Genomic DNA, 14912 nt, shown 5'->3' on the forward strand with positions numbered 1-14912 from the left:
TGGTTCACAGCTGTAATCCCAGCTACTCAGGAGGCAGAGATCAGGAGGATCGAGGTTTGAAGCCAGCCTAGGCAAATAGTTTGTGAGACCCTATCTTGAAAATACCTCACACAAAAAGGGCTGGTGGAGTGACTCAAGATGTAGGCTCTGACATGATAAAAGCGAGAGCACACAAGGGAGAAGTGAGGATAGGTAAGACACCTAAAAAATTAGCTAGCATTTGTTGCCCTTAACGCAGAGAAACTAAAGCAGATACCTTAAAGCAACTGAGGCCAATAGGAAAAGGGGACCAGGAACTAGAGAAAAGGTGAGATCAAAAAGAATTAACCTAGAAGGTAACACCCACGCATAGGAAATCAATGTGAGTCAATGCCATGTATAGCTATCCTTATCTCAACCAGCAAAAACCCTTGTTCCTTCCTATTATTGCTTATACTCTCTACAACAAAATTAGAGATAAGGGCAAAATAGTTTCTGCCGGGTATCGAGGGGATGGGGGGGAGAGGGAGGGGGCGGAGTGGGTGGTAAGGGAGGGGGTGGAGGCAGGGGAGAGAAATGACCCAAGCCTTGTATGCACATATGAATAATAAAACAATAATAATAATAAAAAAAGATGTAGGCTCTGAGTTCAAGCCCCAGTACCAGAAAAAAAATTTTTTTGCTAAAAACCATTAGCTGTTAGGTGAAGGACCACAGTAAGTCATACATTCCTGGTGGGAATGCAAAATGGTATGATTGCTTTGGAAAACAGTTTGATAGTTCTTAAAAAAAAAACACTTGATTCAGCCATTCTTCTCCTAGATATTTCAGAAAGAGAAACAAAAGCATATTTGCATATAATAACTTGTGCATGAATGTTCACAGCCAATTTGTAATAATAAAAAACTAGAAACAAGCCAAATGTCCATCAACTGGTGAATGATAAATTGTGACATGATGCATGTAATGACATATTACTGAACAATAAAAAGGAAGAAACAACTGATGCAAAATACAGATAACTCTGAAAATAAATGTGTATGTCCTATGTGATTCCTTTTATGTAAATTTCTAGAAAATGGAAAATACTCTGCAGTGATGGGAAGCTGGTCAGTAGCCTTCCTGGGATAGGGGTTTAGGGAAGGGCAAGGAATATCAGAAGGAAGAATTAGCAAAGAGCACAGGACATGTTTTTGGATAATGGCTGTTCTCTAATATGGTTGTGATGTTTTCTCAGGTCTATGCACACATACAGAGATGTCAGAATCTATCCTGTTAGTGCAGTTTGCAACTATTTCCACTGGACATCAATATACCTGCTGGAAACAAAAATAAACAGAAATCAGCCAGGCTCCAGTGGCTCACACCTGTAATCCTAGCTCAAACAAACAGTTCAAATGACCCCATCTCCAAAATAACCAGAGGAAAATGGACTGGAGGCATGGCTCAAGCAGTAGAGCACCTGCTTCGTAAGCTCAAAACCAAGTTCGAACCCCAGCATCACAGGAAGAAAAAAATAAAAGAAAGAAAGAAAAGAAAAACAGAAATCCAACATGATGCTGTGATTGGTTTGGTCAACATCCAGCACAGCACCTTCTAAGAGAACAGGTCGTGGGCTCCCGTGCATCCAGTGGAAAGTGACTGGCTGGTCTTGTTATGGAATCATGGGGACAGGGCCGAGCTTTGTTCCCTCAGACCTCTCACCTGCACCCACCTCTACCCTTCACCCCAACACTTCACCTGCACCCACCCACCTCTACTATGCACCCCAATGCCTCATCTACAGCCACTTCTACTGTTTACCACAACACTTCACTTGTACCCCACTTCTACCTTCATCCCAACAACTGACCAGCACCCCACCTCTACACTCACTGTAATGCCTCACCTACACCCACTTCTACTGTTCACCCCAACTCCTCACCTGTACCCACCTTTACTGTTCACCCCAAAGCTGAAACTGGAGTTTTGGACCCAAGGCCCAAACTCCTGAGATTCCATATGCCAGGTCCAGCCACCCACCTCTAAGCACCACATAAAGAGGCCTGGTGAAGGCAGAGAAGGAGGTTTATTACACGGCTCGGGACGTGCCATGGGAAGAGGCAGAGTAAGCCCTCAGCTCATCTTTAGCTATCTTTGGGGTACAGACATGAGTTATGGGTTTAAATAGCCAAAAGAACTGGGGGCAGGGAACAAAGGTATGCATAGTTCATCAGTCCCAGTCCCAGGTGTGGTGTGACTGGCAGAACAGTCTAGGTCAGGGAGGTGGTCTGGTGGGTTCTTGAGTGGTGGAGCCCACAATCTTGGTCAGCAGGTGGTTTGGTCCAGTTTTGAGAAGTTATCTTCTGGAGGGCGTAATCTGGTTCCTGTCTGAGAGCATTACTCTGGCTTGGGATGTGAATGGTTCTCACTGGGAGGGTGGCAGCTCTAGGTGGCTCTGGTTCCTTGTCATAAAGATGTTATCAGTTCTGTCCTTTCTGAAATCCAAGGTGATTGCAAAGTGACTGTAAAGAGAATGGCTTAGAGCAAAGACAGATATAAAATGGAGTCTGGGACGCCAAGTTTCTCCTGTTTTTAGTTAATTTGTGGGCCCAAGTAAGGAATCAGTGCTTTTCAGCAAAAGCAGTTTGAGCACCTCTTACAATACCTCACCTGCACCCATCTCTACAATTCATCCCAATTTATCCCTGGCAAGAGGATCCCCCAAATTTCTGCTTCATGACCAGGAAGGTCATCACATCCACACAGAGCACTAACTCACTCTTAAGTGGATCAAATAATAGAACATCAGGAGTTCTATAAACTCTTCTCTCAAATCCCACAAATGTGCAGGCAACCACTGAAGACAATCTCTGGGAGTCTACACACTCCTTGGTGTCCAGCCATGGCCCCTGGTTCAGAGCCCTAGGAAATGCCAGAAATGCCCAGAATGGCCTGGCTGGCGGTAGAGCAGCCAAGAAGCAAATCATTATCACCCACCCAGATCTGAAAACCAGCAGGAAAATTAGCATGATAAAGGTTCTTTCCAAGCTCCAGGTGTTTGCAGGGAGGCCCAGGGAGTTTGGGAGATTTCCTGGGAGTGCCTGCACTGGTTCAGACACAGACACAGATGGCTTATCTATTCAGATTTTAATTCTCTTCCTCATTCCCACAACATTTATTAACTATTCGTGCTTGATGACTCCACCTTCCAACCGATGACCTAAGGAATTCCACCACCAAAGACATTCCCTACTCCCAAGGATCTGCGGATGACTCACTAGCCCTTCTTCACCATTCGAGGGTGTTGGGATCTCAGTGGCAGAGCCCTTCTTCCCAGGGGATGGCAGCCCTAGGTTTATGGCCTGCTAGATCTCCTTGAGTGGTCTGAGGGGTGGTGTGTCGTGTCTGTCTGTCTGCTAAATGTTTGACTTTGCAAAAATGTCCTGAGACAAGAGACAGAAAGTCTTGGTCTCTGAGGACAACCAGGATGCTGCCTTGAGTTTAAACACCAACTGGGAAACCTCAAGGTTTAAATGTCATCCTTATGGAAAAGGAAATGACATAACCTCTCTTCTGGACCTTAGTGGGATTGGGTTTGACCTATCTATTTTTGGTGAGCTTTTTGCCTTGAGAAAATGTGCCCAAGAACGAAAAATCCGAAAGGATGTCTTTGAGGGAAAAGGTTCGCTCTCCACCTTGTAACTGGAAACGGGTCAAGTGGATCCGGGTCCGGTTTGCTCTGCTTCCCCTCTCCCCGGTTCCGAGTAAAGAAGCTCGGTCTGACGCGGAGAAGCCCTTCTGCAGGACACATGGGTCGAACAGTCGCGCACGACCTGCCCCCCGGAGCCGGGCCAGCAGCGCTCCGCCCGTGCGCGTCCCGCGCCCGCGTCGCCGCCCGCGCCGGCCCCGCCCCCGGCCGCCTCCCGCCGCGCGGCCGCCGCCTCCGCCCAGACCGGTCGCGAGAGCCCGGGAGCCGCCGCCGGGATGTGACCTTCAGCGCTGCCTGGACGGGATGAGCGGAGCCCCTGCCCCGCGGCGCCCGCGGCTCGCCACGGCCTCCCGGGCGCCCTGACCGCGCGCTCCCGGCCGCCTGCCCGGCTCCCGGCCCGGCCCGGCCCCGCCATGCCGCCACCGCTCGGGCCCGCCGCCGCCCTGGGCACCGCGCTGCTGCTGCTCCTTCTGGCCTCCGAGTCCGCGCACAGTGAGTACCGCGCCGGACCCGCGGCCCAGAAAGCGCGCCCCGTGCGCGTCCCGACCTCCGGGCACCTCGTGACCATGATATCCCGGCCCCGGGCATCCTCACCCCGCATCCCACCGAGCGTCCAGGCCCCAGACATCCCGGAGCCCAGGACATCCCGATCTCCGGCATCCCGGCCTCCAGGCATCCGGGTCTCAGACATCCCGGCCGCGGGCATCTCCTCCCCCACTGCGTCCCGACCTCCAGGCACCGGAGCATCCCTGCCCCAGGCATCCGGGCCCTAGACATCTTGTCCCCAAGTCATCCCACTCGCTTCCAGGCACCTCGGACCCATAGATCACACCCGTGCACCCCAGCCTCCGTCATCCCACCAGGGCATCTGGCCCTTACGCACCGCGGCCCGGGGAATCCCCTGTGCACCCCAACCTGGGGCATCCCACCCGGGCATCCGGGCCTGAGGCAATCCCCCGTGAATCCCAACCTGGGGCATCCTACCCTACCCGGCGCAGGCTGACGGCGCGCCCCTCTCCTGCAGCCGTGCTACTGCGGGCGCGCGAGGCAGCGCAGTTCCTGAGGCCCAGGCAGCGCCGCGCCTACCAAGTCTTTGAGGAGGCCAAGCAGGGCCACCTGGAGAGGGAGTGCGTGGAAGAGCTGTGCAACAAAGAAGAGGCGCGGGAGGTGTTCGAGAACGACCTCGAGACGGTAAGCCTCGCCGAGGTCGGGCGAGCGGGGTCCGGGCTCCCGACCCAGCTCAGGCTAGGGGACCCGGGGACTGCGGCACCCCTAACGCCTACCCGGAGTCCCGGGGAGCCTCGTGGTGACAGAGCCGCTGGGCACGGTGAGGGTCCCAGGCGCCCTAGGCCTACCCTCACCCCTCCACTCCTCTTGAGTCCGAATTCTCCTGGTGACCCCAGGCCCTCCCCCTCACAGCGGCAGCCCCAGGCCCTTGGGTTGGAGCGGGTGGAGGCCCTGGAGCAGTTTTTGACAGCGGCACTTTCAAAGGAAAAGTTCAAAATAAAACGCCTGCTCTCCCCCAGAATGAAAAAAAGGAGCAGGTTTCAAAGTGTAAAAGAAATACAATGGTTAAAAATCCCAAACATTTATGAGGGGGCCCCCTCCCTGGAGCTGGGTTGGAGCTCCTCCAGAGAGATGGAGGATTTTCCTGAAAGAGGAATTGAAAGGTCTCTGGGCTGGAATTGCTTGCAACAGCAGGTCCAAAAATATGATTATAGAATTGTGCAAAGAATATGGACACAGGAGGGTGTGGAGGAAAGTGGGGAAGGGCCCAGACCCGGCCTCTGCGGGAGACTGGCTGTGCTGGCTAGGACAAATTTCTATTAATAATCTCCTTGTGGACTGGGGCTCCCGGCCAGCCGCCAACTGCAGACAGCAGCCCACATGTGCACTGGATCTCCATAGGAGGTGAGCCTGGGGGAGGGCCATGGTGCGAACATGCTGTGGGCAGGACCCTCGGGCTCTAGGGGACACTTGGCTTTAGACTTGTGTGGACATCCTGTCACCTGATGCTATCAAGTCAGCTAAGTTTTTGGTTCTACTGGACTCTTTCTTTTAAAGAATTCTTCTGGGATGAAACAGATATCACATGCACTAAAGGGTGGATCTGTGTGGCCCACGTGGGCCTTTATTTTCACTTGTGTTTCTCATCGGTTGACTGGTCAATCCCTTTGAGATTTGCTTTCCTGACACAAGTGTTAGAACTACTGAGTGCCACTGCTGCTGCTTTGGCACAGCTGCCCAGTGCCGCAGCCCCATGGGGATGTCTGCTGTGATGGGCTGTCTCTGCGGTGAAAAGCTGTGTCTGCGGTGACAAGCTGTCTCTCCCCGGTGTAGTTTTTGCTCCTCTTAGGAAGCAGATTACTGATCTTTCTCTAAACTTGCTGTTCTGTTTCTTTTCTTTTTTGTAGTACTGGGGTTTGAACTCAGGGCCTCAAGCTTGCTAGGCAAGTACTCTAACACTTGAACCACACCTCCAGCAGTTTTCCTGTTTCTTTGATGATGATCCTGGTGGCCCAGTGAAGTGAATTCTGATGATGCTGGCAGGTCTCTTTCAAAGCCTAGGGCAAGGCTCTCATGCCCCTGTCACCCAGGGTTGGGTGACTGGCCCAATGCCCTCCATCCCCCTCCTTACCTAGAGCATTCTGCTGGGCAGAGTGTGGGATGGGGCCTGTGATGACAAGCGGTAGGAGCTACAAGGCCACCACCCAGCCCAGGGAGCCCTGCCCCTCTGCACCCTGCTTGCCAGGACTGACAGGTCTGTGCTGGCCTTCCTGGCTGCTCCAACATAGGGCTGCTCTTCCCTGACTCACACCTCTCTGATTTAAATTGATTTTATGTTTTGATTATAGTTTTATTTACAAAGATAGAAATGAAGGCATGAAAAAGAGAAAAACACTCAGAAGCTCACTACTTAAACAACCCCTCTTCCTTCAGTGGAGCTTTCTGCCTTTCCCATCTGTGTGTGTGCACTAAGGCCCAGCTGCTATAATGCTAGGAGGACTGTCCCCTCCTGTCTTGTCACAGTTCTGTCCCATCAGGAGTCTGCAGAGGCCTATTCACATCAGAACCATCTGTAATGTTGGAGAACTCTCTCCTCTTTTGCAGATCCCATTCTCAAATAACACCTACCTTTTCCCTTTATGACTCAGTTCCCAACTGGACAGCCCTCTTGGGCTGCTTCCCTGCTGCTTGAGAATCTGCCCTAGACTCCAACCGCGGCCTGGCCTCCCTGCAGAGTTCCTGCTAGGCTTCTGGATGTGGCTACTGGCCACCTTTCAAGGGTCGTTGTTTCCAGTCCTTCCTGCTCCACACCCTTGGGGAGACCTAAATCCAGGGGTGTTCCCCAAACACTACTCTGCTCTTGCCCCTAGGAAGGAAGATGGCTGAAGAGGCAGGACCCTGCTGTGGTCAGAGACCTTCCTAGGCAAAATGTTTCTCTCTGAGAAGTATCAGCTTAATATTCCTTACCTTGAAATGTTGTTCACTTCACATTTTCAGATGAGGCTGTTGGGTGGTAAAGAGTGTGGCCTAGGCTCCAGTGTGAAACAATGGGCCACCTACCAGACCTACACAGTGCCCAAACCGGCAGGTTCCACCCCTGGGGACTGATCCTCCCTTCCTCCTTCCTGCCTTCCAGGACTTAGAGTGCTGGGAGCAGACAGCAGCCTGCACTGTGGCTCTGCAGACACCTTGCCCAGCCGTAGTGGGCACCTGCCCACTTCTACCTCCCTCCCAGGGGACTGGAAAGTGAAATGCAGCCATTCCCAGAGCCCAGGGAGGGAGTGGTCCTGCCCTCCAGCTGGGTGGTCCTGGCAGCTCTGTGCTCGTGTCTGGGCTCCGGGCTCCATTACTCAAGGAATTGTTTGTGTTCTATGTGCTGGGATTACCCAGGGTCTTCCTGCATAGTCTGAGGGTCCCAAGTTACAGTGCCTGACCTAACAGCCGTCTTCCAGGGCAGGTGGGTGGGTGTGAGGCACCCTTCCCACACACCTTCTTCTGGGAGGGTCCTCCCTCTACACACTTCCTATGGCACCTCCGCCCACATTCCTGGCCCTTTGCAGCCCCAGGCAGCCAGCCCTGGGCAGCCAGCCCTGGCCACTTGTAATCACTTTGTCCCTCCTCTCCCCCAGGCTTTTCTTCTTATCTCCTTTCCCTTTTCATTGTTACTGTCTCTTCCGGACATTTCACTCTCCCTGGCAGGGGTTCCCTGTCCAGAGTTGCTGATTCAGAGGGGCCCCATGCTAGAGACTCCACAGCTATTGTCCTGCTAGCCCTGTCCAGTCTCTGTCCTCCGCACTTCTGAGAGAGCAACCTTTGACTCATTTGCTGAATCCTTTGAGGCACTGAGTCCTAGTGGTCTGGATAGGATGTTTGCTTCCATTTGCTTCCTGAGAATCCTGGTCAGGAGGCTAACCACAGCATAGTGGCTGCCAGGCACTTGGATGCCTGCCAGGAGACAGAAAATCTCTGGGCCGTTCCTGATTAGCACCTGGTTTTATGTGAGATACAAAGTACAATATTCACAGTAGGACTGGCGACCTGTGGGATTAGACCTGTAGGATTACCACTTGAGCTTAAGCTAAGGTCTTCCTCTCCCTCTCTGTCTCTCTGAGCTCTCTGCCCCCCTCTTATCTCTCTGCTTCTCTGTCTCACTCTCCCTAAGGTATGGTGGCCCTCCCCACTGATGGTGGTGAATTCTCTGGTGGGACTTTGGGATACAGTCAGTTTTAAAAGCCTTGGGTTATAAACAGCATTTACCCTCTAAGAACATTTTCTCTGAGATTGTGGGTTTGACAGGGGCAGCTTGGGGAGAGCTGTCTCTCAGGAGATGGACGGCCCTCCCCCTGGGGACAACCACTGAGTAGGGACAGGGCTCAGTTGTTTGGGGTGATCTAAGGGCCCAGCAAAAGGAGGAGGTACCCTCAGAGACTTTGAATAGGGCACCTGTGAGGGAGGGGATGTCCAGGTGAGCCACCCACCCTACCCTGTCCTGATAGCTACCTGGCATGCAGGCGCATGGACACACACAGGCACACACATACACACATTGACACGTTGCACAGTCATACAATACACACACTCAGACATTTGCACAGACACACTGACATACACGTGGGCATTCATACAGTACACATCCACACATGTACTCACACACATACAGAAGCATGTAGACACCCAGACTCAGGTATGCGTTCATACACAAACATGTATACCTGTACTCACAAGTAGGCACTGACACAGCACACGCACAAAACCACACTGAGATGCACACAGACACACTTTGCACACACTCTCTTCCCTGGCTCCTCTCTGGAGCATCCACTCCTCTAGTAGCTGCCTCCTGGCTGTTCCCTCTTGGGCCTTTTCCCACTGAGGGCCTTTAGGGCTCAAGCCCTGCAGATAGCCTGGCAATCAGGGATCCAGTCACGTGCCTGTGCCCACACTGCCTGGACACTCATTGCAGTCCTGGCACTTCCAGGCATGGAGCAGGCCCTTCTGGTAGCTCTGTACTGTAACAGCACAGTGCTGGGCACTACAGGCAACACCCTGCCCCAGGCTGGGCTCAGTATTCTTAGAACCTGACTATTGTATTCAAAAAATGCAAAGTACCTCCCTTCTATTTACGAACAAAATTCAGGTTTAGGAAGTGCAACTTCCATTCCTGCCTCTGGAGTGTCTAAGGGAAGACTCTGAGGTTGGAGCTGGGCCAGAGCTAGTCAAACCCTCCCAGATCACTACCCTATAGTCCTCAGCCAGGGCCTGACTTCTTGCTGCAACGCCCTCTTGCTTTTCTCAGGTAGAAGCTGGGGCTGTTTCTGTGACCTACACCCAACACCCAACACTGCTTGTTTTAGAATTGCTTGATTGATGTCCCTAGAGAAGCTGGGAGGTGCTCATGTGCAGTTGGACTCTCTGGTCCCTCCTTCAAGGGATCACCACACAAGTGTTCTCCAAGGTCACCCTGGGGGCCACAGGATGGTAGAATTTGTGTGCCTGGAAAGTTCCCAAGCCTCTGGTGCAAAGTCCTGGTTACTTCTGCCTCACAGGTGTTCACAGAACACTTACCTCAAACCAACAATAAATAGGATCAGACTTTGATCACCATGGGCTTCCTGGGTTCCTAGAACAGTCTGAATGTGTCTGTAGTAGAGGAGGAACCATGATGAGGCTGACACTGAGTGTGTCTGTACTGGTGGATGAGCTGTGATGTGGTTGATGTGTGTGTCTGGACATCCTGGCAGTGTACCCCGTATATACAGGGGTTTTCTCCTTTTAATATCTGTACCCCAAGCTGCTATGTAGTTCCCGCCCTACAGACTGCATAGACACAAGCTGTGCTTGTGCGAGGGCTGCAGCTCATCTAGCTCCATCTGTAATTTCCCTGCAGCAGGTTAGTGGCATGGTGGCCTCCATGGTACCCCAGATCCCACCATGCCTCTGTGTGCTCATTCACATGAAGTCAGCCCATGAGCAGGAACCATGTGCAGGACAGCAAATTATAAATCTAGTGAACTTAGTCCATGAGAAGTGCTTTGTACAGAGCTGGCCCCAGCCCCAACTACCACTCAAGTCAGCCGACTCGCTAAAGCAATGTGACCGTGACAGAGGAGTCCAAGCGTTTCGACCACACCACCATCCCATCTGTGAGGTCCTTGTCTTCTGGTGCATGAGCGCTCAGCTTGAACAAGACTGGCTGGACATTGTGAACTAATGGCCCAGGACATGGCACTTGGCTGGTGTGGCATTCCTGACTCTTGGTCATCTTCACCAAACCAGCGGGGCAGGCCAGTCTGGGGCACTGAGGGCCCTGCAACCATCACAACCAGAGCCCTGTATGCCCCAGGCCTGGCCTCCACATTGGGCCCCTGTGTTGAGTTGTGCTGGGTGCTGCCCTTGACCTTCCAAGGGGACTGTGCCCATTTAAACCCCACAGCAACCAGAGCTTGGTCATGGGAGTACTGCTGGGACCCCCCAGAGGCACGTGAACCTCCTTTACAAGCCACAGAGAGGTATGAATGCTGTAGTCACACCTGTCCCAGAACCGTGGAGCCCTAGGTCAGCCGAGTCAGGCTCCTCCATCCTGTGCCTCCTTGAGCTGAGGCCCAGGATTCTGTTCAGGACTTGCCCTTGTCAGCTCTTGAGGAGGTGCAAATGAACACTGTGCTCCACTGTGGCGATTGGGGCCTCCTGAGGTGGACGTGGTCCACAGACACCTGTGGCTCTTGGCGCAGTGGCTCTAATGCTTCCTTGTGATCCCTGCACTCCATCAGCATTTTGTTTTGCAATTTTGGACACTAAGAAAATGCATTATTTTGTTTTTCTCAAACACACAGACATAGAGACATATAGTGGGTATTTTGGTGGCTGGGTTCCCTCTGGGTACAGGGTGACCCCTAGATTGAGCCACAGAGCCAGGCAGGTGCTGTGGTTACTCACCCTTCCTTTTCTGTCCTCTCTCCTCCCTCACCAGCTTCCCTCAATCCTGTCCCTTGTCAACAGCCACCCTGTCCCTACTTAGGCTGTCTCTGTCCCTGTTCACACTGCCAAGTCATCAAAGCAGGTGCTGCCCTGCTGCTGAGGAGCTTGGGCATCTGGTCTCCTTCCTGGACCTGAAGGACACACAGCCTCCTTCCCCAAGAACCCTGGTGCTGAGAGTATGGAAAGACTCAGACCTTCCCTCTGTGGCCAGGGTTCCCACACAGAAGAGGATATCTGTATCTTGGGGTGTCCATGAATACTGCTGAATCATCAGTAACTCAGTAACTTAAAACATCACAAGTTTATTGTCTTCTGGCTCTGGGGTCAGAAGTCTGAAGTGGATCTCCTGGGGCTGAAAGCAGAGTGGTAGAGCTGAGTCTGGGGACTTGGGGAGACTGTTCCTAGCCTGTCCCAGGCTCCAGCCACCACCATCTCCAGTACTCAAGCTGGAGATCTCCAGTTCCAGCAAGGCCGAGCAAGTGCTGCCTGAACTACTGCCTCGGTGGACTCCTCTCAGCCCCCCTTCCACATTCAGATGACCTTGTGCCTGCCCAATAATCCAGGACTGTCTCCTTCACCAGGCGGGCTGGCCAGCAACCTGAGTGCCCTTGCCAAGCAGCATGAGAGACAGGATCCTTGCCAGTCTGCTCTGCCCACCTCTTACAGAGCTCCTTAAACAGCCTGGCATTTAGCAGTCCATCAAGAAACAATGGCCACATTTGATACAGTTCCCATCAGTTTGCGTGTGTGAGTCTGTCTCTTCTAGGAGGCAGAGCCAGGGGTGTCCAGCGAGGGCTTCGCTGTTTCCTGGCTCCTACTCTGAGTGGTCACTCACTATGATTAGGTGGTCACTAGCTGCTGCATTTGTCCTTGAGAGCCCAGGTGTTGGCGAGTGCAGCTGTTCATGTCAGGAACACCGGGATGGCAGGAGCACAGTCAGTACCAGAAGGCCAGGTGACGTGGGTCCACTGAGAGCAGAGATTAAAATCACACAGCAAGGACACATAACAGCCCTGAGAAGTGGACTGTAAGCTACACAAACAAGGTTACTCTCTCTTGCTTTGCAAAATGTGGGTTGTAAGTGCACTGAGGCATGAAATTTATAGGACAAAGAAAGATTGGATTAAGAATTTGTGGAGGGGAAAACAATCTAGCTGGCGTGATGCTACACACCTGTAATCCCAGCTACTCGGGAGACAGAGGCAGGAGGATGGAGGTTTGAGGCCAGCCTAGGCAAAGTTAGCAAGACCCTATCTGAAAAACAAACTAAAAAGGCAAAAGGACTGGGGCATGACTCAAATGGTAGAGCACCCAACCTTAGCAAGCACAAGGAGTCTAGAGCTCAATCTCCAGAATCATTAAAAAAAAGAAAGAAAGAATTGGTGTGGGGTAAGACATAATTTTCCCGAAACAATAGTGATAAAATAAATAAATAAAACACCTAACATTTTCTTTACCACAAATGGTAAGTGTTTTTGCAAAAGATGTTTGGTTGCTTCATCCATATTCCCACTGGCCACCATTCTCCTTTGAACAAGTTTACACTTGCGAGCTCTGTTCTTTTATTGTTGATGGGCCTAAATCATTACTTATCAGTGTCTTCACACGAATGGGTCCCAAAACACTCTCACTCCACAATGAAATCTTTGTTCTTGTTAGATTTATAATTTCACTTTGCAGGTGGTTACAATTCTGTTTGCAGTCATTTGTCAAATTCAGAGGGAATCTAGGGCTGTGTAAACCACAAACTAGAGTGGGATTGAAGTTACTTTTTGGCGGGGGGGGGGTAGTACTAGGGTTTGAACTCAGGACCTTGCACTTACTGGGTAGGTGCTCTACCACTTGAGCCATGTCCCTTGCACATTTTGTTTTCATCTTTTTTGAACAGGGTCTTTGCCTCCCAAGTAGCTAGAATTACAGATGTGAGTCCCTAGCACCCAACTTGAAGACCAGGGCTACTCTGTGGTGGCCTGGAACTCACATCGTCAGCCTGTACTCCACTATCCTTGCGTGAGGCCTTCGTCTTCAAGGCCTCTTCGCATAGTACAAGACGCTGGAGCACCAGCACTAATGTAGACACTAATCACGTCTACATTTCAGCAAGGAGTGGGAGACCAGCCTCCACCAACTTTCCTTACTCAGTCACGCTTGCTTGTCCCTCGTTGGCTGGAATTCAGTCACAAGGCCACCTTGTGTGCAGCTCTATGTCCGTAATAGTATGAAGAGAATGTGGGGTGTGGAGCAGGCTACAGATTCCTGCTTCGAGGGAGATGTTTGAAGACAAAGACTCCATGTGGCTGGTTCAGCAGGACTGTTGTCCAGATGTTCTTCAGTTAAGACGCTGGCCCAGGTACAACAAAAGAACCACAGAGAGTAGAAAACAGCAAGGAGAGAGTTACTAGCCCAGGGGAAATGTACCTCCAGGCTCCAGGCCAGCAGATAAGGATCGACAGTTGGAGGCTGTTGGGCTTGGAGTTTTATCCAATAGGGTGGGTCTGCTAGGTGGCACAAAATCAGGGTCCTCCCTTTGTGGCTCTCCCCAAATTGTCTGTCCACTACAGGGAGGCTGCCCAGGTTTTTGTTTGTTTTGCTTTTTATACCTGCACCTTCGATCCTCTTTGCCTTTTCCAGTTTAACCTTGATATGGAGAGTAGGCGCCAGAAGAATTTAGGGCTAATATCTTAATTGTTGGTCCAGGCTGTGGGTGTCTGGGGCGTTAAGATGGAGTCTTGCACCCCTGGCACTGGCTCTGTTCTGCTAGTGCCTCCCTATCTTCCTGTTCCTTCTCTCTGTTTGTGGAGGGACCAGCCGTCCTTGGCCTCTCAGGGCTGGATTCAGGGAGGGCGCGTGCATTTTTGAGCAGAGGCGAATGAGTATTAAGTGATGCCTGATCCTTCTCAGTGTCAGGAGCCAAAAGAGCAGCTCTCAGCCAGCAGGCAGGTGCCTCCTGCTCTTCCCCCATGCACAGGCCGGGCATAGCTCAAGGGGTTGGATGATCAGAGGCCCAAGTTAGTACTGTGCTGGTCCAGCTTCAGCAGGCATGGAGCTCAAGTAGCCAAAAGGAGAGGCCATCATTGAAGGGACAAGTGGCGTGGCCACCCCATAGAGCCAGTGTGCTCAAAGCCAAGTGCATTACCAGCACTTTGAAAAGAAGAGCAAGTAACTCACAGTGTGACAGTTGCTCCTGTGACTGTCCCTTTCTTGGTGTCCCTGTCAGCTGGGATCCTGTAATTGTCAGCAGAACACAAGGAGGCCCAGCTGCCATGTCACAACTACGGGGATACTGCCTTGCCCATCTGTGACCAGCAGAGCCCCTGAGGCTGAATGTAGAGAAAGGGGTGGAGCCCTGGAACACAAGGTCAGGGTGGCCAGTGGTTGTCTCTATTCTGTGGAGCCATAAGCAGGCAGCCAAGTGGAGAAACTTAGGGCTGAATTTGGAGGAGAAAGGAAGAGAGGATTTTGTGTGATCCACTCAGGAAGTATGTGAGTCTTCCTCTGTGAAGTGGGGTATCTACAGAAGGGCTGTTGACAACATGAAGCCTCCACCTGGAGCCTGAGGACAGCCGGGCCAGGGCTGCATGCTCTGAAGTCAATTTGCTGGCAAAACCAGTTTACAGTCAAGGGATTAGTGAATTCCTGTGGCTGTTTCCCATGAAAAACATCATAAATTGTTATTGTGTTCATAATGACTAAAGTCATTCCAGTCTCTGCTGTGAGGTGATGTAACAAAATTTAGGCTGTTACTTACAAAAGGAGG

The 14912-nt window shown here is 51.8% G+C and overlaps 1 protein-coding gene across 1 annotated transcript in view; it reads left to right on the plus strand.

Moving 5' to 3' along the window:
• Positions 1-4003: 4003 nt before the first annotated feature.
• Gas6 (growth arrest specific 6) overlaps positions 4004-14912 on the plus strand; it is a 34802-nt gene continuing 23893 nt past the window's right edge. The window contains exons 1-2 of the mRNA XM_020164483.2: positions 4004-4162; positions 4695-4861. Of these exons, the coding sequence (XP_020020072.1) occupies positions 4084-4162; positions 4695-4861 (246 nt within the window). The 5' untranslated portion in view covers positions 4004-4083. The remainder of the gene's footprint in view (positions 4163-4694; positions 4862-14912) is intronic.

The sequence above is a fragment of the Castor canadensis genome, chromosome 10 (assembly GCF_047511655.1).
Source record: "Castor canadensis chromosome 10, mCasCan1.hap1v2, whole genome shotgun sequence".
Classification (NCBI taxonomy): domain Eukaryota; kingdom Metazoa; phylum Chordata; class Mammalia; order Rodentia; family Castoridae; genus Castor; species Castor canadensis.